The 27224-nt window shown below is 35.0% G+C and overlaps 4 protein-coding genes across 10 annotated transcripts in view; 3 read left to right on the top strand and 1 right to left on the bottom strand.

Moving 5' to 3' along the window:
• Positions 1-2050: 2050 nt before the first annotated feature.
• tlcd3bb (TLC domain containing 3Bb) lies at positions 2051-10809 on the top strand. 3 transcript variants are annotated; one of them, XM_019069690.2, is made up of 7 exons: positions 2051-3061; positions 4644-4837; positions 4931-5014; positions 6354-6576; positions 6684-6779; positions 8811-8920; positions 9903-10809. In XM_019069690.2, exons 2-7 carry the CDS (start codon positions 4713-4715, stop codon positions 10168-10170), a joined length of 906 nt encoding a protein of 301 aa, XP_018925235.2. In that variant the 5' UTR covers positions 2051-3061; positions 4644-4712; the 3' UTR covers positions 10171-10809. The 3 variants fall into 3 exon arrangements, with proteins under 3 accessions (XP_018925235.2, XP_018925220.2, XP_042623057.1); XM_019069675.2 differs by having other exon boundaries at positions 2054-3061; positions 4638-4837; XM_042767123.1 differs by lacking the exon at positions 2051-3061 and adding an exon at positions 3083-3471 and having other exon boundaries at positions 4638-4837.
• A 4134-nt stretch (positions 10810-14943) lies between these two features.
• pagr1 (PAXIP1 associated glutamate-rich protein 1) lies at positions 14944-17279 on the bottom strand. 2 transcript variants are annotated; one of them, XM_019069698.2, is made up of 5 exons: positions 17119-17279; positions 16745-16901; positions 16283-16601; positions 15445-15533; positions 14944-15367 (listed from the first exon to the last, which is right to left on the bottom strand). In XM_019069698.2, exons 2-5 carry the CDS (start codon positions 16887-16889, stop codon positions 15117-15119), a joined length of 804 nt encoding a protein of 267 aa, XP_018925243.1. In that variant the 5' UTR covers positions 16890-16901; positions 17119-17279; the 3' UTR covers positions 14944-15116. The 2 variants fall into 2 exon arrangements, with proteins under 2 accessions (XP_018925243.1, XP_018925246.1); XM_019069701.2 differs by having other exon boundaries at positions 17097-17262.
• A 2047-nt stretch (positions 17280-19326) lies between these two features.
• Positions 19327-22362, top strand: vps25 (vacuolar protein sorting 25 homolog). The gene is made up of 6 exons (XM_019112141.2): positions 19327-19463; positions 20082-20227; positions 20347-20400; positions 20483-20571; positions 21036-21111; positions 21638-22362. The coding sequence occupies exons 1-6, from the start codon at positions 19417-19419 to the stop codon at positions 21748-21750; spliced, it is 525 nt and encodes a 174-aa protein (XP_018967686.1). The 5' UTR covers positions 19327-19416; the 3' UTR covers positions 21751-22362.
• Positions 22363-25436: 3074 nt separating this feature from the next.
• Positions 25437-27224, top strand: part of wnk4a (WNK lysine deficient protein kinase 4a) — a 55905-nt gene continuing 54117 nt past the window's right edge. The window contains exons 1-2 of one of the 4 annotated variants that reach the window (XM_042767121.1): positions 25437-25790; positions 25968-26612. In XM_042767121.1, the coding sequence (XP_042623055.1) occupies positions 25995-26612 (618 nt within the window). In that variant the 5' untranslated portion in view covers positions 25437-25790; positions 25968-25994. The remainder of the gene's footprint in view (positions 25791-25967; positions 26613-27224) is intronic. The other 3 variants (XM_042767120.1, XM_042767119.1, XM_042767118.1) reach the window with 3 other exon arrangements.

Raw genomic sequence — 27224 nt, 5'->3', positions numbered from 1 at the left:
CTAATAGGATGTGTAAAGGCTTCGCTGTTTACTTCAGATATGTCCTCGTGTGTTATTTTTTCCGAACAGCAGGCCGTCTGTTGTTACTGCTTCCTCTAAGACTTTTAGCAAAGGCTCTTTTGTAGAAGATTGTGTTTTCTTTTTTTTTTTTTTTTTTCTGTTGTGAATGTGTGCGTTTAAAGAAGGGCTTTAAGATGTACGCTTAAGTAAAACCCAGCGTCACGCGAGGAAATCAAACTCTTTACTAGCTCAAGGTTTAAAAACAACGGAGAAAAAGACTCGTTTTGGTTCTTGGTTTTGTACTGGAGTGATTTGTTTGATCAGTTTAGTGTTGGTACTGTATATCTGGTTATTCACGAGCTTAATTTTTAATATGAGATTTGTTCTTCCTGTGTAGAAATGTAGTTGTTGTTAAAAGCTTCAGATCATATTTAGGTTCCTTATTTAAATTTAGCATTAAGCTGAAATAATACCTCTAATCTCTGTACAGCTCTGGCAATGCATCTCAATGCCTTATTGTATCTAGCGCATTTAATTCGTCAAACACTATTAAAATGATAGTCGATGAACCAGTAAAAAAAAAAAGAAAAAAAAGGAAAGTAGAATAATAATGGGATGTATTTATATTTATATTTTTATATTTCTTAAAAGTATGCATGTCTATAAACAGAGCAAAACAAATTGTTGATGCTTACCACGATCATGGATATTATGTTATTATTTTGTAGATGATGTAGACCATGTTATCATTTTGTAATTTTGACTATTAAAAGGAAATGGAGTAATCATATCTTGGGTCACGTGGTTTGTGTGTTTGTACAGTTCAGTGCACGGATCTGACCTTGACCTCCAGTTCAACCCGATCATATTTGTCCGTCTAAAATAATAATCCATATGGGTCTAAACGGGGTCAGTGAGAAAACAGGAAAAGCAAGAGCAAGCCCGGTGCTTTCTGATCTTCCTGGAGATGAATCTCTCTCTCTCTCTCTCTCTCTCTCTCTCTGTGTTGTAATTTATCTTAAGCGCATCAATAATTCACGCGGCTTTGATGTGATCAAATGTGGAAGCTGGAACGTCGCCCGTTCGAATCTCAGGACTGCAGGAGTCAATATCTGTGCCCTGTCACTCGTCTCTCATTATAGGCAGCGTTTCAACACGTGTTCAACCAAGTGATAAGTTACAGTGATTGATACCAGGCAGCACTGATGTCCCTCAGACATTCTGGATAAAGGTTTACCCTATTTTATTATTTTTTTTTCACATGCATGAATGATTCTTAAAAAAAAAAAAAAAAAAAAAAAAAAAAAAGGTTTACCCTGTTAATCATAACATGATATTAATTTAGGTTTAAATCTTACATGGACTTGTATTGAATATTATTATAAGTCCATTTATATATATATATAATATACTGAATTGCATGTTGGTCATCATGGTTACATGTATTTGCATACTAAACTGTGATTTGGTCTTGTTTTGCTTGCATATATGTAAACATCTATAGCTTTTTTCTAGTCTTGTAATAAATTTGCTGTAATTTCTCTGTTTGGTTAATTATAGGAAAAAGTATTTAAATCATATGGTATTTTGGTGTAGGATTGCATTTTCTGTTCAGAGTCTTGTCATCACATTAAACATTTTATAGTGTTATTTTTTTCTTCCCATAAAAGTTTGTTTGGACAGTATAATTTATTCGTATTGTATGCATTCGGATTTATCAGCCTTTTTCAGTTCCTGTTGAAATTTTTAAATGTGCCATACTTTCTCTATTTTAGAGTTTTTCACAAGAAAGTCCAAAATAAATTAATTTGGCATTTACTGTAAAATTGAAATTGTAATTTTATTTTATCTGTCTCCACTATTGATGCCATCATCTTATTAAAGAAAAATCGAGTTTTCCATTGGAACAATTCGAATTAGTATTTGAAAAGTTCAATTTAGAAACAATCATTTCATACCAATTGTTTAAAAAAATTAAGAGTATTGAAATATTAAATTTGACATAATTGTTTTTAAACTTTATGAGCTTAGAAACGATTGGGTTCGTTTGCTACTAAATGTGAATTATGAAATGTTTGAATAATTTCAAATAATCGAATCATTATTACAACAGTCTCTAATCATTTTCTTAATAAATTCATAATTGCTGTCCCCTGCTTTTTTTCCATAAAAGTTTGCATTTGGTCAATCCATATATCCAAACAGTAATTTCTTTTTATTAGATGCATTCAGACTTAAAGTTAAAGTTACCCGACTTTTTCTCCAAAAAGGCAGTGATGTCATCACACATTACTCCAAAACCAAAGGGTATCATATCAATATTCCAGGACATTTAATAATGTGACAGAATTGAAGAGGTCTCGCTTTTCATGCACACTGTAGATAGCTCTGCATGAAAGAACAACACAAATGTTTCCATTAGTATATGATAAGACTTTTGGATACATTTAGTCTCGTGGGATTGCTGCTGACGTTTTTATTCGTTTTCCCCAAAGCACTGCCTGAATCCTCTAACAAACAATTAGCAGATCCCACAGGGACGAGCTCTCCGTTCCGCTCATTGTTTTCTTCATGAAATCACGGTCTGACGGTGATCTCGAGCACTCCACGGAGCCGCAGAACAGCTGCGTCCGGTTGCGTCTGGTTTGGGAGGTTCGCGCGATGCGTTATTGATCCGGAGCCGGTTGATTTATCCGGTAATGTAAGCAGTGCGGATGGTGATGGAGACGCGCGCTGCTGTCCTCTGCGTGATCGATAATGTAGCATCACATCAGGCAGCAGAGCGGACTTCATCGAGCCACTTTGGAGGAGTCGCGGTGTAAGCCGCATTATCAGTGGCTGAAGCATCGTTTCGCACGAGCTGAACCGAGAGATCTCCGAGCGCACTGAACGGAAAGCGGCAATCGCATCTTTGAGCTCCGGAGCGACTACCACAGAATTATTTACCCCCAAAGACACTGCAAATACACCGCAAAAACCATGTCAGTAGACAAAACATGCACCCGGTCTTCGCTGTTTGTTTCTGCGGGGGCGCGAGCGTCGACAGGCCGCTGACCGTCACGTATGTTCATTCATTCATTTGCTCATTCTGAACATGTCTCTTAATGTGATTGTTAGTTTGGCAGCAGCTGTGTGTAACGATGCAGCCGACCATTGTTATTCGTTTGTCATGCAAACACACGAGCATTGTCTTCCATCAACCAATAACGTGACATTTCGAGAGAGGAACGTCGATGTGCACGTTTGTCACGTCGTAATGCTTTGTATGAAAGAATGGTCGACCATTTTGTGTGTAGATTGAGATACTTATCTTCTTAAACCTGCGTCTTTTTTTTTTTTGGTGATTGCATGATAGCGCATTGCGCATTTTTGCCTGTCCCCGAGCCGGGATTCACGTGCATTTGTTACATCAGCTGATTTACGAGCTGTACATGAGTCTTGAGTGAACGAATGCTCGTCTGAAATATTCATGTAATAGCTGCTTTAATGAAGAGGACTGTGAAGCATGTTTGCATGCAGAGGTCAAATGCGTTAGTGATGATTAAATGCTTGTGTGTTATTATTTATATATATTTCGAATATTAGTGTTCTTTTTAATATTGTTGGTTTTTACATTTATTAATATATTTGCAATAAGGTGCTAAATATATTCTGTGAATATGATTGTATTATGGGGCTGTGTTTTACAAATTCTGCATAATTGTAATTAATATTCATATAACTTGTATTTTAATAATTAAATTTAATGTTATAGCTAATTACTTATTTTATACTTAATATATTTATAGAAATGCATGTAATAATACACTATATATATATATATATATATATATATATATATGTGTGGGTGTGTGTGTTTGCACTAAATGTTCTTCATACTAACTTCATAAATAGTAATGGTAATTATAGTATAGTATAGTACAGTAGTAATAGGCCTATATGCACACACATGCAATTAATGTATAATAACAATAATAATAATTTAATTTATTAAAAATATTCTATAATGGTTCTTTAGCTTTTTTTAATTATATATTTAGATAAAATAAAAAGACAAATATTTTAAACAATATTTTATCTGCTTACTAATTTAATACTTTGCTATATATATATATATATGCCTCAAATTCATAAAATAGTTTGAAGAGTGCCTATTATCACAGGTAATGTAGGCCTATTTTAGTATATATGTAATGCATTTATTATAATATAATGCATTTATTTAGTGTATTGTTCATGTATGATATTGAAAATGCATTTTGTGTACTTTGTGTTCAGTAACAGTCATCATGAAACATTTACAGTAGGTTGTATTGTATTAATAAAGGGCATGTGTGTTTCAGGGCAATAAATGCAGGATATTATTGACTCTGATTCTGGCTGTGACATGTGACTCGGGTTGCATGTGTTAGACTTATGTTGCTTGTGACTGGCCACATGTGGTACCATATGGGGCGTACATAATAACTTGGTTTATGCAACACAATTCGGACTCAGGAGAATGCATTTTCCCTTCCTTGTTTGAGATAAGGGCTGTTCTTTATAATTGCTCTTCCAGTTTGAATAGCTACTTGCTCGCCATTCGTTGGTTTGTTTATTCGTAACCCATCAGTTCCTGAAGCTGTGTTTGGTTTCAGAAGCAGGAGCCGGACAGGAGAACTGTGGAGGGCGTTTTTGACCGCGGTAATATCGGAGTTCACCCACGAGGGACCATGTTGTCCATCTTAGCGGCGGGGTCTGTGTTTTTCCCGGGCCTTTTCCTCTTGTCCAAGCAGTGTCTCAAATCCATCCCGGGACTGCGGTGGAATGAGGGCGATGCTGCCATTGTTTCAGCCAGGTGAAAGAAAACAACACACTTTTCAAACTGTCATTGGATCGATAAAAAGATCAGTGTGGTCTGAGACTTTTGGTGTATTGTTATATTTTTAAGGTTGGTGTCATCCATCCAAGCTATTATGGCTTCTACGGCTGGTTACATCATCTCCACTTCCTGTCAGGACATCATTGAGGACCAGTAGGTGCAACCGTCATCACTTTTTGGCATAAAATCAATTTGTATCAAATCTTAATCCAAACAGTTTTGGTGCTCTTTGTTCCTAATCACAAGAGATGTAATGTGCACCTATTGATTTGCTGATGTATTTGTTAGTCAGTTTGTTTTAAATGCATAAAGGCTTTAAAAATAGAGTTATGAGGGTGTATTTGTGCAGTCAGATGAACACCAGGCTTTAGTGTGCTGATCCTATGAACATTAACCTTCAGTACTAATGATACAGCAAAAAGCCATTAGAACAATAATCTGATTTATTTGGTATTTCATTTAATTACACCACCATTCAAAAGTTTGTGGTCAGAAATTTTTTTTATAAAGAAATTAATAGAAGAATGGAATAAATGTTAAATAAATGCTGTTCTTTTGAACCTTCTATTCATTAATGAATCCTGAAAAAAAAAAAAATGTTTCCGGTTTTCAGGATTTTTAATAATAAAAATGTTTCTTTTCAGATAGAAAACAGTTATTTGAAATTTTATATTTATATAAATATAATTTATATTTATTATATTTCAGAATATTACTATTTTTACTGTATTTTTGATCAAATAAATGTAGCCAACCCTGAACTTTTGAATGGTAGTATATATTTGATAATATAATAAAAAAAACTAAAATGTGCCACATTTAAGTGGTTTTATAATGGTTTTACAGCATATACACTAAATAAGGAGCAGAATTTAATACTAAATAAATAAATAAATAAAAAAATAAATTGGAGGAGCTGATGAATCTAACATATAAAACTAAGATTATAAATTTTATATTTTCCAGATAATATTTTAAGAATTTGTTTTGACTTTAGTACAATGAGAATTTAATCGAAGGTATTTAATTTAGCCTGCAACATGTCTTTTATAATATTGAATATTTAAAGGCTTTATACAGTACATGAAAATACACGACTTTCTTTACATTTTTAAAAACGGGATCAAAGTTTTGAAACCCCCTCGTGAAAAAAAAAAAAAATCCTTAGAGTAGATTAAAAAAATAAAATAAATCTGTACTAGCAGAGAATATAATCAATAAAATAATCATCAAAAAACAATCTTTATTTCAACTAATTGCATTAATATGCATTTAAACTATTATACATTCCAAATAACATGCTTGTAAGTGTCTCTAAACATTACATTCAGTTCACACTTACATATATTATTTCCATAATAAGTACTCTTTTTTTTTTATTTTTATTTTATTTTTTTTATATAAAGTATGTGACTTCTTTTCCACAAAGAAAGTTATAGACCTGCTTTGCTTACTGATTCTCAGCCCATCAGTCTCTGTGTTTCTTTCTCAGGCATTGGCTGACCAGCTCCTACATCCTGTTCGCTGTGCCGTACTTTGTGTATGACATCTACGCCATGTTCCTGTGTTACTGGTACAAGCTCCAGGTCAAAGGCCACGAGGTGGACAACGGCTCCAAATCCAAGGCTGTGGCGCTGAGAGGCTACCTGCGGCGAGAGTTCCTCATGATCCTTCATCACGTCGTCATGGTCACCGTCTGCTTCCCCATCTCTGTGGTAAATAGGCCACGGTTTAAAAAAACAGAAACTCAAGATTTTAGAGAATCTGTTCATACTCAGATCTACTCTCTCTCTCTCTCTCTCTCTATCACGTTCTCTTCCAGTTCTGGAGGCAGGGAAAGGGCGATTACTTCCAGGGTGTCATGTTCCTGGCTGAACTCAGCACACCGTCCGTCTGTCTGGGCAAAATCCTCATCCAGGTACATTCATTATTGATTAGATGAGTGCTGTGGTATTTTTACCCTGATTCATCATTCTCTGCTTTAGCCTTAACTATGTGTGTGTAACATTAAGCACAACTTCAGTTATGTCGTACTTTAATACATTATTCATAGTAAAGTGTGTTTACAGAAGTGCTGACTTGACAAATGCAAGCCTGGCCTGTTTCACAAAGACAACATGAATAAATGCAAATGCAGTTATTGGAATGGAAACACACACACACACACACACACACACACACACACACACACACACACACACACACACACACACACACACACACACTTAAATGGGTAGTTAAAGAAAAAAAAAGAAATAAAATTATTATATAATTTACTCTAATGTCGTTCTTATGTCAAAGCTTAATTCTGCAACAGGATAAAAAATTTAAAAGGTTTTTTCTTGCAATTATGAGAAAAAAAGGCTTAACTGTGAGAGATAAAGTCACCATTACCTTTTATTTATTTATTTTTATTCCGTGTTGGAAACAAGCGTCAATATGTTCCATATATATGAAAAAGAAGCGTGCTTAATTTTGTGCACTTGTAGTGAACTTCAAGTCTTAAAAGTATATTTTTAAAAAGAGAGACACTTTCAGGATTATGATTCTTAACATACTTAAGTACACTTAAAAAGTGCACATTGTAATAATGTCAAATTAAAAGTTTTACTTTAAAGTGCATTTTAAATCATGATGTTTTGATAACCTTTGACATGCTTTAAAGAAGTTCACTCATTTCGATGTGTTGGCTAACATACTAATGTACTTGATTATCATTTTAACAGTAGTGCTATTTAATATTACTTAATATTATTTAAAGTTACTATATTTTAAATGTACTGAATTGCAACTTCATCATCACAAATATATGTGTATTTACCATAAATGCTTGTCAATACCTCAGGCAGTTTACTTTAATCATATTTCAAAGACAATTAAAAAAAAATTACATATAAAGATGTACTTAAGTCCTACTTAAGTGGGTCATAAAAGCACTCTTAAGTTAAACTAATTATAATTATTATAAATTTTAACTATAATCCATTTTCATTTCATTGTAAATAAAATGCAGTAAAGTGTCTGAAAACATTACATTCAGTTCACACTTAAGTATATTATTTTAAAGCATATTATTTCCGTAAAAAGTACTCCTTTTAAAACTTTTGTTCACGAGTGTGACTTTATATCTAACACAAAATTAGATATTTTGAATAATGTTTCAGGTTTTGTTGTTGTTGTCCATTCAATGAAACCCAGTTTTTCAAAAACACATTTTTCTTCTTTTGTGTTCCTTAGGAAAACTTACTGTGCTTTTTAAACTTCTTTTAATAAAAGATCTGTTAGGGCTGACCATGTTCTGTTAGATTAAGTTCCATGTGTCTTATTGCTCTTCCCTGTCACCCTCTCAGAGCCTCATGTATAGCCTCATATCCACAGCTGTCTCTCAATATAGCTCCTGAATTTAGATGAAATTTAACACTTGATATAATATCCACCAGCCTCCAGTATCTGGAATAACACAGTTTAGCTTGGTACTGAGCCAAGTGAGAGGATGTGTGTTCACTGCTGAGTGTACCGCATACATGTGGATCAGTTACATGCTACAAATCCAACACTGCATTTCCTTAAAGGTGAAGTGTGCTATTTATCTGTCATAGATGGCACCCATAATGATAGTTTCCTGACAGGTTTCCAAAAGCCTGTACTGATGCCACAGTCGGGGTGTAGATTACTTTGTCCACATCATTATGCTTAAATGAATTGTAAAATATTACTAAATGGCATTAAATGAAGTGTTCAAAAAGAAGTCAACCTTGAAGTAGAAAATGAAAAATGAAATAATATAAATGTAGAGTATGAGCCCTTTATTCTCAAGACAGTGTGAAATGGTGCGTTTTATAATCAATCGCACTCATTCTTTTTCTTCCGGCTCATTTTCCCTTCTTTCATCAAGTTGTATTGCTTATTCTCTCTCTTTGTCTTTTTCTCTCTCTTTCTCGCTGTTAAGTACAAGCAGCAGCACACACTTCTTCACAAAGTGAATGGAGCTGTTATGCTGATCACTTTCTTCCTCTGTCGAGTCCTTCTCTTCCCCTATCTCTACTACGTTTACGGAAGGTATGTCTCTCTTAAAGCGTTCATCATTATTTTCTCACCCTCATGAATTTCAAAACCCATCTACTGTCATTTTTTGTTCGACAGAAGACAAAAGTAGAATTTTAGAAAAAAAATCTGTCTATCGTTCTTTTATTCTTTCGTTCTTTAATTCTATCGTTCTATCATCCATCCATCCATCCATCCGTCCGACTGTCTCTATCTATCTATCTATCTATCTATCTATCTATCTATCTATCTATCTATCTATCTATCTATCTATCTATCTATCGTTCTTTCATTCTTTCGTTCTTTAATTCTATCGTTCTATCATCCATCCATCCATCCATCCGTCCGTCTGTCTCTATCTATCTATCTATCTATCTATCTATCTATCTATCTATCTATCTATCTATCTATCGTTCTTTCATTCTTTCATTCTTTCGTTCTTTCATTCTATCATCCATCCATCCATCCGTCCGTCTGTCTCTATCTATCTATCTATCTATCTATCTATCTATCTATCTATCTATCTATCTATCTATCTATTGTTCTGTCGTTCTATCATTCTATCATCCATCCATCCATTTATATCTATCTATCTATCTATCTATCTATCATTCTATCTATCTTTCTTTCGTTCTATCGTTCTATCATCCATCAATCCATCCATCTATCTATCTATCTGTCCATTTGTCTATCAATCTGTTCCATCCATCCATCCATCCATCCATCCATCTATCCATCTATCTATCTATTGTTCTATCGTTCTAATGTTCATCCATCCATCAATCTGTTTCATCCATCCATCCATCTTTCTATCCATCCATCCATCTTTCTATCCATCCATCTATCTATCTATCTTTCCGTCTGTCTGTCAATCTATGTTTCATCCGTCTGTTTTATCCATCATCCATCCATCCATCCATCTATATAAACACAGTCTTTTAAGTCTTGGATTATCACTTATTTTTTCTTTGTTTCTTAATTTCTGCGTTCTGTCCAGGTATGCCTCTATTCCCTTCTACCGGGTTCCTTTCACGGTGCCCTGGCAGTGTAATCTGGGAGCGGCTCTGCTCATGGCCCCGCAGCTCTACTGGTTCTCCCTGATCTGCAGGGGGGCCCTGCGCCTGTTCACCGGCAGCTCCTCGCGCTCCCGCAAACCCACGGCTCCGGTCAAGCCAGACTACGAAGGACACGAGCCGCTGTCTCAGTCTGCCAACGGGTACAGTCCACGGATGGTGGGTCGGGACACGCCCACAATGTCGCACTGAGGGGAGGAGACTATGCTAATGAGACTAAGCAAAGAAAAAAGGGGATTGGATGAATGCAATGATGAAGCGGCAGAGCAGAAGGGCAGGTTGCCAAGGAAGTACACAGAGTGATTAAAGAGGTACTGAAATGGACTAGACGCCCTGTAATGCATTACAGCACAGCATTATGTTTAGTTACAGGGCTCGTGTACCGTATATAAGACATGCTTTAGTAGATCAAGGGAAGCAAAAATGCCGGAAAAATCAGTGGAAGTGTCCACACAACGGCCAGATGTGTGTCACATCACAACTGAGGCAATAAGTGCATATTTCACGTGAGAAAAATTTCTGAACCAAGACAAGCACTTTTTGTTTGAGGCACTTTGAAGGGTCACAGAATGTCAGACTGGGGCTGAGGTTTCGTGCCTGAGGTCTGTTCTTTGCATATATTACTGTAGTGTTGCAGATGCATTGTTCATAGAAATGTCCTCGATTATTATATTTAGCACTGGTCTACAAAGAGCAACCCAAGGCGTCCCAAGCGCATTCTCAAGCTTGACTGTCTCTGTAGAGTTCAGCTGAAATGCCTCTCGTTGGGTTTAAAGGGACAGTACACCCAAAATGAAAATGTACCCACTCTCATGTCGTTTAGATGCTGTATTATTTTATTTGTGAAACACAGATTTGAGATGTTAGGCAGAATGTCTGAGCTGCTCTTTTCCGTTCTATGAAAGTGGATGGCGATTTATTTTGTTCCAACATAAAAAAAAAAACCTCCATAAAAGGACCATCTTCACTACACTATACATATATATAAAAATTTCAAGAAAATAAATGCATTAAATTGATCAAAATTCACAGTAAAGAGATTTATAGTGTTACAAAAGTTTTCTATTTCAAAATAAATGCTGGTCATTGTACTTTCTGGAAAAAAAATCTTTAATATTACTCTTAATATTTTTTTATATATTAAATAGTATAAAACTATTAAATATTAAGCAGCAAAAAATGTTTTCAACATTGATAATAAATGTTTCTTGAATGGCAAATCAGCATATTAGAATGATTTCTGAAGATGATGTGACACTGAAGACTGGAGAAATGATGCTAAAAATACAGCTTTGCGTCACAGAAATAAATTACATTTAAAAATATTTTAAAACAAAACCAGTTATTATAAATTGTAATAATATTTCACAAAATTACATGTATTTTGATCAAATAAATGCAGTCTTGGTGAGCATTTGAGACATAAAAAAAATTGTAATCACTCCGAACTGTTGCCTGGTAGTGTAAGTATATTAAAATTAAGGCCAATAGTATAATTCTATAACGTTTTGTCTAAATAAATAAAAAAATAAGCCCTAAAGACAGAATGAAAAATGGATAATAATTTTGAGATTTGCTAAAATAACATTTAACAGTTAAATATGACTCCAAAATTAGAAATACAAGTCTGATCTGTACACCAGTGTAAGACCAGTGATAATTTAGTATCACTGAGATACTATTATTGTTTTTATTTTAATTTTAGTTAAATATTTAGTCATTTTGTTTTGTGTTTTTGTCTTATTTCTATAGTTATAAATTTTTATTTTAGTACATCAAGTTAAACTAAAATATAAGAGATATTTCTTTGGCAACTAACTGAAATAAAAGCAAGTTTATGTTTTCTTTTTATATTTTCTTTTATTTATTTTTATATATTTGTTTTTAATATTTATCTTAATGTAATTTTTTTTCAAGTAACAAAAATGTTTATATATATATATATATGGTTTTAGTTTTAATTAAATCAGTTAAGCTATGATAACCCTGCACAATACTGTGATGTAGCGCATAAATCACTGTCCGTTTGGATGGAAAACAGAAGCTCGATATTTTACCAAATGTCTACTTTTGTGTTTCACAAAAAAAAAGAAAAAAAGAAATGTGACCCTGGAGCACAAAACCAGTCTTAAGTCACTGGGGTATATATTTAGCAATAGCCAAAAAAAAAAAACACTTACATGGGTCAAAATTATCGATTTTTGCCAAAAATCATTAGGATATTAAGTAAAGATCATGTTCCATGAAGATATTTTGTAAATTTCCTACCATAAATTTATCAAAACTAAATTTTTGATTAGTAATATGCATTGATAAGAACTTCATTTGGACAACTTTAAAGGCAATTTTCTCAGTATTTTGATTTTTTTTTTGCACCCTCAGATTCCAGATTTTCAAATAGTTGTATCTCAGCCAAATATTGTCCTCCTAACAAACCATACATCAAAGAAAAGCTAATTTATTCAGCTTTCAGATGATGTATAAATCTCACTTATGACTGGTTTTGTGTTCCAGGGTCACATATGACATTTGAATGACAATAAATGATTCATTTTCATTTTTTCTGAACTGTTCCTCTATCAGAGCTGGTCCATGAAGGGCCTCTTTGGATCAAATGAAAGACAAACCCCCATCAAATGTAATTAAACCCTGTCTGTCAGAAAAAAAGAGGCAGCTCGGGGTTTAGGAATGTATTATTTTGTAATGGAAAGTAGCTACCTTGAATGTTCTCCGATTCGACCTGTGACCCACCGTACGGTGGCTTTAAACGCAGTTTTACCACCAAAATTGTTCAATATTTGTAGTTAGCTTTACAGTATCCCTACTATAACCTCTTTAAACAGAGTCACAAGTCCTAAAACCCTGCATATGTTTTAAAGGGACATGATCAAATATATATTAAGCTGCCTTATCCCCGTGGAAACTCTTATTCTTGATCTTCTGAGTTTCCTCCATTCGAACAAATGTGATACTTTACATCGGCTAGTCAATGTGAAATTTATTTGCACTTTATTCATTTCGTTTGTCTCACAGTTCCTGTTATTTATTGTGGTTTGTTGGAAGATATTTATGGTTTTGAATTCTTTTCAGCCCGTCAGTCTCTGGTTTTTGTTGTTTAGTTATGGGTCACTCAAACTATCTAATCTCTGTCTAGTCGTAAATCAAGGATTCATTTGCAGATGAATTTGGCCTGGTATGTTTTATTTAATGACACCGCTTTCAAGTGCTTGCAAGTTCAACCGTACCACTTATCAAACAGGAATGAATAACATTGCAAAGTAAGTTTTTGAAGATACCTAAACTTAAAATGAGTGTATGCTGATTTAAAAAAAACAGGCGCAAAATGTCCATTGCGCTGAATTGGGTATATGACTTTGCATGTGTATATTCCGTCTTTGTCCCTTGTGAACCCTCTATAATGTGCTCCAATATTGAGCGTAAATCCAAACTATTTAACCCTAGTGAACGGCAACGACTGCTTTTGACGGTTTTGTTTTGGAAGGCAATTATGTTTAGTTGATTTGACTTCTTTTTTCTCCATGTGTAACCTGTTGAACCTGTTCCCTGTTAACATGAGTACAAATGAAAGCACTGTTGTATTTCAGTCTCATTGCAGAAATATATACTCTTGTCTCATATGCTGCATGTTGTAATGTCGCTTCTCCTGGTCTGTTTGTGAACGTGCTGTACGGGGTTTAATCGAGACCTCGATAAAGTCGAGCATGAGTCTCAGTGTCTGCCATCATGACCTCTGCGGAGACATCTGGAATTAAAACCAGCTTAGAAAGCGGATCAGGATTTTCACATCAAATGTCCTCTTGATTCCTCTTAATTTGAGAGCATGCACCAGACGGTGATGCTTTCAACCCAGACAACGCAATTGAGGCTAACAGGCCACAAAATGCTTCACTCTAATATCCACCTTTTCTCCCTTCGCAGAATCGTTTATGCACTGAGTAGAACGTCTGGGAGATTTCCGATTTCAACATCGGATGTGATTGTTTCTAATTACTTCATAAGGATTGTTGAAACTCATTCAAATTCAGAGCAATTTGCTAATGAATCATTCAGAACCAATTTGCTTACAAATCAGACATCACTATGGCTTTATATGGAAGCTATTAAGCCACGGAATAGAAATATAAAGCAGGTAATTTCAACTTCTTATCTCACAATTCACTTTTTTCTCACAGTTGCAAAGTTTATATCTCACGATTACAAATTATAAACATTGAATTGCAAGTTTAGACCTCTCAAATCTGACTTTTTTCCCCCATGAACTCTTAAGTTTACATCTCACAATTCTGAGGAAATTCTAAATTTCTCAGAATTTACATCTCGCAATTCCGACTTTTTTTTTAATAGCAGACATTGGAGTTTACATCTCTATTCAATTAATGTTTTCCTCAGAATTCAAAGTCTACATCTCAGAATTTTGACAAAATTCTATTCTCGGAATTTACATCTCACAATTCTGACTTTTTTTTTTAAATAGCAGAAATCGGAGTTTACATCTCTTTTCAATTTTGACTTTTCCCTTAGAATTTTAAGTTAACATCTCAGAATTTTGACAAAATTCTTTTTTCCTCAGAATTCTAAGTTTTCATAGTGCAATTCTGTTTTTCCCCCATCTGTATGTTCTTAGTTTACATCTCATAATTCTGTTTTTTTTTCCTTGAAATTCTATGTTCACATCTTGCAATTTTGAGAAGATTCCAAGAAAAAACTTACAATTGCAAGAAATAAACTTGCATTTCTGCGAAAAAAGTCTGAATTGTGAAATGTAAATTCACATCTGCAAGAATTTTTTTTTTTCTTTTTTCTCTAGAATTATGAGGTAAGAAATTGCAATTACTTTTTAAGTATTTTTATTCCATGGCAGAAATCAGCTTGCAGGAGTCTAGCCCAAACAGAAAAGAATTTGACTATTTAAAACAAAAAAACAACAGCAGCAGGACACCAGCAGCTAGGCATTCATTTATTTATTCACATAGAAAAAAAAAGTCTGAATAAAAAAAGACATCATCAGTAAAATAGTAGCATCTCATTTGTAGCATCAATGCAAAAGATGAATTATGACGGTTTCGGGTATAAACCCTAAAAAGCCAGGCATTCACTCAAGCAGTCTGTTGTTTCCCTCAGTATCTCCTCTGTCTGGGACTGAAGACAGTGCTGGGGTCGCTGTCTCGCTCTCGCTCTTTTTCCCGCTCTCGCTGACTGTTGGGTGATAAGGGCTTTTCCACCACAGGCCCCGCCCGTGCTTTATCGCTTTTAAAAAGATCGCGACCTGTCCTTAGAATCTGCTCCTCGATTTTTCTGTGCCGCTTCATGTCCGACAGCACTTTGTCCAGCCGGGCCTCACGCTTGACCGACGAGCGGCCAGAGGAACCTGGAAAAGAGAGAAAAGGATCAACACAGGCCAGCATTATTCATTTTCCACAGACGAGGAAAGATGTTTGATCATACCTGGTGTTCTTCGGCGACTGAGAAAAGAGTTTTTGGGAGTTGCCATAGTCTGTTCCTCATCGAAATCAAATTCAGTTGGTGTGAGGGCCCTGCAGAACACATAAATAATTATTTTTCATTTAAAAAACGTATATGAGTAAATACTGGTGTCTCATTTACACAAATCAGTACACAATACTGGAATAATTAAGATTTTGAGTCTCTTCTGCTCATCAAGGCTGCATTTATTCGATCAAAAATATTGTTAAATATTATTAAAAACTGTTTTGCAATTGTAATATATTTTAAGGTGCAATGTATTTATTTGATGCACAGCTGTATTTTCAGCATCATTACTCCAGTCTTCAGTGTCACATGATCTTCAGAAATCATTTTAAGATGCAGATTAGCTTGCATTATTACATTTACATTTACATATTACATTATTACATTATTACATTTATTTGCGTGCTATTATAATTATTTTAAGTTATTGCAGCTCAGTTATTAATAATGGTTCTTATTATTATCTGTTTTTAAACAGTTGTAATGCTTCATATTTTCAGGATTCTTTGACGAATGGAAAGTCGAAAACACCATTTATTTTTAAATAGAATTATTTTGCAACAACATAAACGTTTTTACTGTCAATTTTTGATGAATTTAATGTGTCTGAATAAAAGTGCTTATTTCTTTTAGAAAAAAACTTTCGAATGGTAGTGCATCCACAAAATATTTAAGTGCCAAAGCCTTGATGATAATCAGAATGATTTCTGAAGATCACGTGACACTGGAGACTGTAATAGGCCTGATATTTAACAATTTTACTGTATTTGTGAAATGTGTGTGTGTGACTCACTTGTGCTGGTTCTCATCTTCTTTGGCCTCCTGCGAGTCGTCTCCGTCTCTCTCAGGTGAGGGGGTGCACGGTGGGGTCGGAGGTCGGCGTGGGAGCGGCTCCCACTTCAGCTCCAGCATCTCTCCTTTAGCCAGAATCTCATACAGCCGCTTGATCTCCTCGGGCGCGGGCATCCAGTTCTCCGTGTCCTCCATCTCCTCATCGCTGTAAGGGATCTCCCAGTCCTCCTCCGTCTGCTGCAGCTGTCCTTCACAGCCTCCATTCATCTCTCCCTCTCTCTGCTCCTCCGCATTCATGGGTTCTTTGTCTCCTTCTGCATCTTTCAGAGGAGTGTGAATGACACTTTAATCCTGATGTGCATTTAGACTAGTACACCTTCTAAAAACACTGTGGTGAGACCATGTACATGATACTCCAAGCTACATTAATAAAGAATGCAAAAGACAAATGTGGTGTGCATACTCGCGTAATCCTCTGTTATAGTCTCTTTTGGGGCTTCAGTTGTCTCTTCTGTTTTCTCTTCTCCCGCGGTTTTCTCCCGTTCACTCACTCCCAGAGACTCCACGCGCTCCGCGAGCGACCCCTGCGCGTCCTCTGCCGCCTGCATCTTGCTGCAAACCTGCGGGAAAACAAGACGTGCTGCATGCTAACTGCAAACTAACGATTTCATACTCAAACACGAGTCGAACTCAGATGTGTGTGTCACGATAAATCAGTTCCGGACTGGTCGCGCGCAGTCTCTTAGCATCATTCAGAAACGGTCGATGTGATTATTTTATAAAGAAGGGAAATGAAGGGGCGGGTGATAGCTTACAGTTGTTTCCACACTGACTTACTGTTATAAACAGCTGCGCTGGATAATAAAACGCATCAATGTGTTATTATTTCTGAAAATAACACCGCGTTCGTTATTGTGGTCTGTTATCGCTGTTGTTTATTTCGGCGCCTTGACGTCATCCGCCTGATGTCCCGGATGAGAGGATCCGCCCACAGCGCCACCACGCGCTCGAATGACCGATATAAAAACGATAGAACCACTGATCTATAATATAGAACATATATAGATCAGTGGATAGAACCCTTTCTTTTACTGTCTATGATAGAACCCCGCGTGGAAGAGGTTGCTATGGCGTTCTGGCTAGTTGCTAGGGTGTTGACCTAACGTGAAACGTTCACAAAACGGCGCGTCAACATTATTCCAGAATGCACTTTCAAAAACATTATTTATACAGTAAGCCATGTGTCGTGTGCATTTTATTTTTAATTTTATTTACATTTTGGAGATTTTTTACCTTTTCTTTACCACATATCACAAAATATAATATTTTGGTTTGAAGGCCTGACGTCCATTTCGTGGATGAATCATTCTTTTGAATCGAATCTTCTCAAAGAACCGGTTAACAAATCGCGATTCTTTTTTTTTTCTTTTTCTTTTTTTTTTATTGCAGTTTTTAGAACGAAGAACAGAAGGGCAATAGCATTAAAACTGAATTAAAACAAATGCTTAAAAAAAATGAATAAGAAAAAAATAAAACACACATCTGTAAACAAATACAAATTATTACAAATTATTCAAAGAATAGATTTAAGGGTTTAAAGTAACTTACAGTTATTTTGGCTTTGTCATTTCTTGTTTCTTTTAAGTTATACAGGTAGTGACCTATTTCTATTTTGAAATGAGTAAAATTATTTTTTTTCACTGCCCATGTACATTTTATAATGAGTAAATTCACAATATACCAAACTGTGAAGTCAACAGTATACTCATAAAAAAACACCTAATTTTCTTTAAGTTGCAATTCAATATTAATACTTTGTTTGACAAAAAAAAAAAAAAAAAAATCACACCAAAATAATTTTACAACCAAAATAATTACAATCATAAAATAAATGAACAATACTCTCGCAATTTGTGATTTTGACTGATCCTTTTTATTTTATTTTATTTTTTAAATGCTGTTAATTTAACTGAATATACAAGTTTTACACAAAAAATAATAATATATATAAAAAAAAAAAAAATACATATCAAAAGTTTGGGGTCAGTAAGACTTGTAATGTTTTTTTATATATATATATATATACACACTACCGTTCGAAAGTTTGGGGTCAGTAAGACTTGTAATGTTTTTTTAAAAAAGGCTCTTATGCTCATCAGGCCTGCATTTATTTGATCAAAAATACAGAAAAAAACAGTAATTTGCCAAAATGTTATTACAATATGAAATAATGTTTTCTATGTTAATATCCTTTAAAGTATAATTTATATCTGTGATGCAAAGCTGAATTTCCAGCAGCATGACTCCAGTATAAAAGTGTCACATGATCCTTCAGAAATCATTCTAATATGCTGATTTATTATTAGAATTATCAATGTTGGCAACAGTTGTGCTGCCAAATATTTTTTTGTAAACTGCAATACTTTTTTTCAGGATTCTTTGATGAATAAAGAAAGAATAAAACTTTACTGACCCCCAAACTTTTGAAGTGTAGTGTATATTGTTAAAAAAGATTTCTATTTTGAATAAATGCTCTTCTTTTTAAGAATCCTGAAAAAAAGTATCACAGCTTCCAAAAAATATTTGGCTGTTGCCAACATTGATAATTCTAATAATAAATCAGCATATTATAATGATTTCTGAAGGATCATGTGACACTTTTATACTGGAGTCATGATGCTGGAAATTCAGCTTTGCATCACAGATATAAATTATATTTTAAAGGATATTTAAATAGAAACCATTATTTTATATTCTAATAACATTTTGCAAGATTACAGTTTTTTTTGCGTTTTTTTTTTGCATTTTTGATCAAATAAATGCAGCCTTGATGAGCAGAAGAGACTTCTTTACAAGTCTTACTGATCCCAAACTTTTGAACGGTAGTGTATATATATATATATATATATATATATTATATATACATACTGACTATTATTGTGCTCAAATAAAATATGGTATGGTAGCACTACATTGTATTGTTTGTATCTGCTTATATTATTTGTCGCTTTGGGAAAAAATGAGTCACGATTTCTCAAGAGACTTTTAATTTGAAGTGTGTTTCGAACAATTCCAGCAGAGCGGAAGCAGATTCGCGCGGAGCCGCACATCAACAGAACTGAGTACAAATCTGCGATGAGTTTTGAGTGGCCCTGGCAGTATAACTTTCCTCCATTTTTTACGTAAGTAAACCCATTTCATTTTCAATGTCAGGGACCGTAGATGGACAACCGAGGTTTCATGTCCGCGAATGTCTGAATACTTCTACATCGGCATCGCGAATAAAGCTGCTGTTTGCTTTCCGCTACGGAAGTAATTCAATCTCCACATTTGTTCAGTCACGCGAGGATGAAATTAATTCTAATTAAATATAACAATACTTACAGTTACATTATGCCATATAGTGTTTAAACGCTGTACGGCATTAAATAATAACGCACGTGAAGCGAAGCTAGTACGATCAGAATAATAAAGCTTCTGGGGTTTGCAACAAGAATAATTTTTCATGAAATAAAAACGACAGTAGCTTATATAAAGGTTAAAGTAAAAATGAGGACATTGCATTGCATTGAAATATTAGGACATTTCCATGCATGCACAAGTTATTTTACATTGTTGGAAACCCCTAAGTATCTCTATAACATGCATATGCATTAATAATTTATTACAACTTAAAAGTAACATTATTATATAGAAGATGATTTTGTTGTAATCCCTGTCAGAGGGTATGACAGTCTTGCACACTGGGGCACTGAGATGAGATGAGACCGTCAGTCTAATGTTTTTATTCTGTTTTGCAGGTTACAGCCAAATGTTGACACGAGACAGAAGCAGCTGGCAGCATGGTGTTCGCTCGTTCTGTCCTACTGCCGTCACCAGAAACTCTACACTCTGGACGTTCTCGAGGCGCAGGAAAGCCCGGTCTTCAACAACAAGAAAATTGAGAGTATCCTTTCATGCACTTTGTCTTTTATTTTATTTTGATGATAGGATACACTGTGGTTGAATCACGAAGAAGGCTCATTACTTGCCGTGCGTGTATTTCCCATAACTTTTGCTGCTCAGGAAAACTTTCAGTTGAAGCCATACAAGTAGTTTTTGAAGAACTGAGAAAAAAAGGTGGGATGCCAAATGCATTGATATGGGTTTCGCGTTATGGAAAATTGATGGTAAAATGATTTGGATCTGTGCTTTGGCATAGGAAACCTGGAATGGTTGGATAAAAATAAATCCCGATGTCTTATAATGTGGAGGAGACCGGAGGAGTGGGGCAAACTCATTTATCAATGGGTGAGAATATACTGTTTCCTGTATATTTATTTACTTTAAAATAGGTTGAAACAGTAATATTTAGAAATATTATTACATTTATTAAATGTAAAATAACCGTTTCCATTGTGATGTATTTTAAAATATAATTGATTTCTGTGATCAGAGCTGTATTTTCAGCATCATTACTCCAGTCTTCAGTGTCACATGATCTTCAGAAATCATGAAAATATGCTGATTTGAGTTTTTACTATTACTATCTTCTATTACATTATAATTGTCTTTACTGTCACTTTTGATCAGTTTAATCCAGGCTTTCTGAAAAAGTATTAATTTCTTAAATTTCAATTTCTTTAATTTCACTTATATCATGGAAAATCATTATTGAAATTATGCTAGTGTTAGTGAGCAGCTAGGTCAAGGTGTTTTTTTTTTTTTTTTTTTTTTATAAATACAATAACTTTTCCTCCCATTGTTGCATGTAGGTTTCCAAAAATGGCATGGTCAACTCAGTGTTTACACTTTATGAACTCGCTAATGGAGATGACACAGAAAAAGAAGGTATAAAAGTGTTTCATATTTCCGTTGTACATCGCAATACGTCAGCAAAATGGTAATGTATAGCTGAAACAGTTCACCCGAAACTGAAAATTTGCCGAATATTTAATCAACCTCAGGACATCCAAGATGAAAATCAGTCACATGCTCAGAATGCTCTGCAGTGAATGGGTGCCGTCGGAACGAGAGTCCAAACAGCTGAGAAAAACATCACAATAATCCACAATGCTCCAATGGTTTGAAATGAAAATGTCTTGATGCATTTGCAAATACGCAGCTTTTGGCATTTCTTAAGATTGGTGTGGATTACTTGTGGATTATTGTGATGTTTTTATCAGCTGTTTGGACTCTCGTTCTGACGGCACCCATTCACTGCAGAGCATCCATTGCTGAGACACTGATGCAATGCTAAATTTCTCCAAATCTGATGAAGAAACGAACTCATCTTCATCTTGAACGATCTGAGGGTGGGTACATTATTGTTTGTGTTAAGTTCTGATCAAGTGCGTCACACGGCCGTATCTTTCAGAGTTCCATGGATTGGAGGACTGGATGTTGCTGCGTTCACTGCAGGCCCTGCAGGCTGAAGGGAAGGCAGAAATAATCACTATGGATGATGGAAAAGGTGTCAAGTTCTTCTGAATCAGGCTTTCTCAAAGCAGACTTTGGGGAGGTGCTGGGTTTCTGTCAGCCCAGCATCATCTTTTGTCTCAGTACACTTGGGATCTTTTTGGACTCTGTATTACACTCCACTGCTAAATCAGTAAGTCATTATTTGGCACATGAGCCCAAACTAAATGAAAGGGTCTTCCTTGTTGAAACATGTTTAAATTGGTGGTTTTACACCTGATGTTTGAGCAGACTAAAGAAAGCGAGATTTGTTCCTAGCCATTATGCATACTAGAGCAAAACTAAAGAATATAAGTATCTTAATGTAGACCCGGACTCCACTTCTTTTATTGCTGTAAATCCTGAAGGACTCTCATTCTACTAGAATATTAAATAACCACAAAGCCAAAAAAAACGGTCTGCTAGTCTGACATGGTTTTTGACGAATCTTGCGATGCTTCCTGGTTAAGATCATATGTTCTTGAGTAAATGTCTTGTTCCTGATGGAAGTGGAATTCATATCAATATCTTGCTGAAATCTGGTAGCATTCACTCTTTTCCCCCGACTGTCACTGTATCTTACCACCTTTTATACCAATACTGTACAAATAAATGAGAGAGACGTTTTCAGTTCTTTCCTGAAAACCCCTTTGCGTTTGGTTTTGACTTGCTGTATATATTTGATTTTCATATGCAAATCTCATGTGCTTGGCGGAAGCATTAAAAAATGGCTTACAGCACAAAGTCATCTGCGTTATACTTCTGATGGAAGAGCTGACATGCTGCAAGTCAAACATCGTTATTATTCCATTGCTCATACTTTGGGTTTTCCAAGTCAGTCTCTCAGATGTCTACAGAAATGTCTAAATGTTTAAAAGTACAGCACAAGTGTTTTTTAGTATCATTTTTGTTAATATTTTAAATCATTTTTATTACGTTTTCTTTTAATTTTTTTTGTTTGGGTTGATTTTTTTTTTTTTAATTAGTGTATTTTTTTTATTGTCTACATAGTTTTTATTAAGCTTTAGTTTTAGTTATTTTGGTGCTTCAACTTAATCTCAAAAAAATTAAATGTTACTTTGGCAACTTTTTTTAAGTTGATGTTTATTTAATTTCAAGTAATGAAATAGTTTTTTAGTAAGTTTTAATTGATGATAACCCTATACAGTACACATTATTATTTTTTTTTAAAATTAAAATAGCATTTAAACTAATATTTAAAAAAGTAAAGTCGAGTAAATTAAAATAGGTTAAAGTTTTCTTTTAAATAAAAAAAAAGTTTAATGTAAAAAAAAAATCGTCAGGCAAATAAAATTTTAAAATCCTGAGCTTCATATATATATATACAACCGTTCAACAGTTTGGGATCAATTAGACTTGTAATGTTTTTTTTAAAGAAGTCTCTTCTGCTCATCAAGGCTGCATTTATTTGATCAAAAATGCAAAAAACAAACAAACAAAAAAACTCTAATCTTGCAAAATGTTATTAGAATATAAAAGAATGGTTTCTATTTAAATATCCTTTAAAATATAATTTATTTCTGTGATGCAAAGCTGAATTTCCTTCAGCCATTACTCCAGTATAAAAGTGTCACATGATCCTTCAGAAATCATTCTAATATGCTGATTTATTATTAGAATTATCAATGTTGGCAACAGCCAAATATTTTTTGGAAGCTGTGATACTTTTTTTTCAGGATTCTTTGATGAATAAAAAGTTCATAAAAAGAGCATTTATTTAAAATAGAAATCTTTTTAACAATATACACTACAGTTCAAAAGTTTGGGGGTCAGTAAATTTATCTTCTTTCTTTTTTTGAAAGAAATTAAAACTTTCATTCAGCAAGGATGTGTTAAATTGATAAGAAGTGATAGAAAAGATTTATATTGTTAGAAAAGATTTATATTCTGAATAAATGCTGTTCTTTTTAACTTTTTATTCATCAAAGAATCCTGAAAAAAGTATTGCAGTTTCCAAAAAAATATTTGTCAGCACAACTGTTGATAATTCTAATAATAAATCATCATATTAGAATGATTTCTGAAGGATCATGTGACACTTTATACTGGAGTCATGATGCTGGAAATTCAGCTTTGCATCACAGAAATAAATTATATTTTAAAGGATATTAAAATAGAAAACATTTTCATATTGTAATAACATTTTGGCAGATTACAGTTTTTTTTTCTGTATTTTTGATCAAATAAATGCAGCCTTGATGAGCAGAAGAGACTTTTTAAAAAAAACATTACAAGTCTTACTGATCCCAAACTTTCGAACGACAACATGTGTGTGTGTGTGTGTGTGTGTGTGTGTGTGTGTGTGTGTGTGTGTGTAACTTTTGCATTTTGTATTTAGTTTTTAATGTGACGACAGGTGGCGCTCGTGTGCATGTCAGAGTGTCACGTGACAGCGCCTTCTGCTGTGCATCCGTTCACAAATGTATGCAATGCAGCTTTATTAATCATCCCTGAGGGCCAGTTTAGTGTTGACCACACATAATGGAACAGACAAGCAGAGAACTAGAGTACTGGTCTTAAAATAAACGCCGCTCAGTATTTTATCTAATGCAATAACAATAATACATTTTAAAGTGACTAAGTGAGTCAATCAAATGCTTTTTGTTGCCAACTGTTTGCAATGGAATAGAAACACAGGGAATTACACAAATGTTCTGTGATAAGTGCCAAGAGTAAATGGATCACCGCTGCTATGAATGATGCTTTTGTGTGTTTGGTAGAAGTTTCTGGCGCATGAAACCAGCACATGAGAGGAAACAGTTTGAGCTTGTGCTGCAGAACGTGAGCTGTCCATTATGTTCTGGTCTAGAAAGGCTGAAATTCATAAGCCCGATCCAGTGTTTTCAAGCCAGATGTTTACTGTGGTTTGCATGAGGTTTTTGTTCTTGGTTGTGAAAGATGAGACACACACAGAAAACTGAAAGATCTACAGAAAGTGTACAGGATGCTTGTAGACACAGAATTAGTTTTCACAGTATTGCAATCGGTGTGCATTTGTTTTTAAATCATGGACTAGATATGAAGCTCTGTGACATTTTGTTGGTTTACTTTGATCCACTTGTTTTGTAGACATTGTGAATCATAATAACTATCATAAAACAACTTTTTTTTTTTGGAGTTAATTGTAACAAAAAAATGCAGAAGATTTGAACTTCTTTTCTATTTTCAGATGTTGCTTTAGATTACCAAATCAAGCATATCCTTTGTTTAAACATATTATTATTATTATTAATTCTATTTTGGGAGCAGCATAGCCTGACCAATCCTTTAATAACCGTGTCCTGAAACCAACATGAGAAAATCTAAAATCTAGCGCTTTCAGCTCACAAATTATATATATATATATATATATATATATATATATATATATATATATTTTCCTGTGTATGAATAACAATAAAATTCAATAATATGATAATTAGATTTCCTGTGTATGAATAACTATAGAAGTCAAGGACAACTATCATAGTAGCTAAATAAATTCTCTAAACTTTTCTTAACTGATTTCTTGATTTTCATTGTAAATTGTTTTTATTAAACATCAACTCCGAGTAAGTTGTTACAAGCTTTTACTATAAGCTATACATAATAAATAGGCATATAAAATATAACATTATATTGTCACAAAAGTTTAACGAGTGTTCAGTGAACTGAATCTTTTTCCGGTGAAAATATCAGATACCTTTTCGCTGTTAGTGAGCGAATCGTTCAGACCATATGACTCAGTTCAAGCGAATCGTCGAAAAGTTTCGACTCGCCAAAAACGAATCGGACATCGCGAGTGGAAAATCTAATGGACGCTCTCTCGCCAAGCACAAGCTGTTCTTCTGAAGGCATCTACGGAGAGATCTGCGCACTGACGACCGCAAGCCTGCAGTGAAACCCTACGCTGCGGGACTCAGGTGAAGTGGGCGGAGTCAGGCGCGCACTCGCTGTGAAGAACTGTAGTGCACGAGCGCCTCTGCAGAACGCACAGCAGCCGCGCGCGCGTGCGGAGCAGATGTCCCGTGCATGTTTCAACTCTGGAGCAATTTCAGACTTCTCTAAATAAGGTAAATATACGCGTACTAGAGCTTTTCTTTAATAGATAATGAAATGTAATGTAGTTGAGTTTATATATAATAAAATGTGTTATTGTGCCTGTGATAAACAAGCACACCGTGAAGGAAAATACTCAAAAGTCTGGTCGGTGCATAATGTTGTTGCGCGCTTGTTTCTTTTTCCTGCAGTTTGTGATGCTCTGAGCGCGCCTCATCATGTCTCACGCAGAAGTCGAGTTCGCTGGACGTGGTTTTCCTGGGTTACCTGTTGAGTTGGAGGAGGACTGTCTCTCCAGAGTGCCAATGCTGAGGACGCACTCCCTGAACGCGAGGAGGAACTCATACGTGCTCCATAAGCTCAGCGTGGATATTGACCCGCAAATCTACAACGAGACAATTTCCAAAGCGCTGTCGTGGTCCACTGAAAACATATTATTATCAGAGAGAAGAGCTGCTGAAAATAAAACAGACTCTCCACCTCCAAGTTCTCCATCTCCAGTGTCCAGCCCGGAGTCTTCAACCCCCAGCGCCAGTTCAGCACCTCCAGAGGACTGGACCAGCTCCGGCCAGACCCCTCTGTCCCCTGTCGCCCAGGAGCCCAGTTCAGACTCGGACAATGAGGGCTCCAAAGTTGAGAATGTGGCACCACGGCGCCCATTTGTAAGCAGACTGGAGCAGGATGAGAAAGAGGACATTGAGACCAAAGCGGTGGCCACCTCACCGGATGGAAGATATCTGAAGTTCAACATCGAAATTGGGAGAGGGTCGTTCAAGACGGTCTACAAGGGGCTGGACACAGAGACCACGGTGGAGGTGGCATGGTGTGAGTTACAGGTAGGAGTTCGCTCTTAAATCACACATCAGTGTTTTAAGTAGAAGAGAGGTGGTCTTGTGGATATATATTGGTTTTGGTGATATTTTTTAATATACAACATAATTTATTATACTAGAATTGCCAAACCATAACCACAACTATTACCAAACTTACCAAAAAAAACCCAAAAAAAAAAAACATATATATATATATATATATATATATATATACAGCCTATAGCTTTTTAAGTTGAAATCACATTGCATATTGAATTTTGGCTTTCAGAAGTAGATACTATCTCTAAACGATCCCAGAGCTCATGGTTTTAATAGGCTTATTGTTTAAAATCAGTGTCTCTCTCAACTGAGAAAATGAATGAGATTTTTACATCTGGAACATGATGCTCTTTCAGGATCAGTCATGCGCTGTATTCATACTCTAATCAGGGTTTGAGATCAGGTGCAACAACTGTCCCACTGAACTGGAGCACCGGGGCACTAATCTATGTGCAAATAAGCAAGCCGGTCTTTGCTCTGCTTCTATTGTATAAAAAGCTCAAAAACATGATGGTGTTGTACCTGTTGGGAGATTTGTAAAATCCCCTGTCCGGGTTTGCATGCTTTCTGCTGTTA

This window comes from Cyprinus carpio, chromosome A12, assembly GCF_018340385.1.
Source record: "Cyprinus carpio isolate SPL01 chromosome A12, ASM1834038v1, whole genome shotgun sequence".
NCBI lineage: Eukaryota > Metazoa > Chordata > Actinopteri > Cypriniformes > Cyprinidae > Cyprinus > Cyprinus carpio.
This window is presented reverse-complemented; position numbering and strand designations above follow the sequence as displayed.

Coding starts and splice junctions, on each gene's coding strand:
- vps25 (XM_019112141.2), top strand. CDS start 19,417: ATGAGTTTTGAGTGGCCCTGGCAGTATAACTTTCCTCCATTTTTTAC. Junction 20,572..21,035: donor GCAAACTCATTTATCAATGG/GTGAGAATATAC, acceptor TGTTGCATGTAG/GTTTCCAAAAATGGCATGGT. Junction 21,112..21,637: donor AGATGACACAGAAAAAGAAG/GTATAAAAGTGT, acceptor CGTATCTTTCAG/AGTTCCATGGATTGGAGGAC.
- tlcd3bb (XM_019069690.2), top strand. CDS start 4,713: ATGTTGTCCATCTTAGCGGCGGGGTCTGTGTTTTTCCCGGGCCTTTTC. Junction 4,838..4,930: donor GCTGCCATTGTTTCAGCCAG/GTGAAAGAAAAC, acceptor TATATTTTTAAG/GTTGGTGTCATCCATCCAAG. Junction 8,921..9,902: donor CTCTACTACGTTTACGGAAG/GTATGTCTCTCT, acceptor CGTTCTGTCCAG/GTATGCCTCTATTCCCTTCT.
- pagr1 (XM_019069698.2), bottom strand. CDS start 16,889: ATGCAGGCGGCAGAGGACGCGCAGGGGTCGCTCGCGGAGCGCGTGGAG. Junction 16,602..16,744: donor TATAACAGAGGATTACGCGA/GTATGCACACCA, acceptor CTCCTCTGAAAG/ATGCAGAAGGAGACAAAGAA. Junction 15,368..15,444: donor CAGTCGCCGAAGAACACCAG/GTATGATCAAAC, acceptor TCTCTTTTCCAG/GTTCCTCTGGCCGCTCGTCG.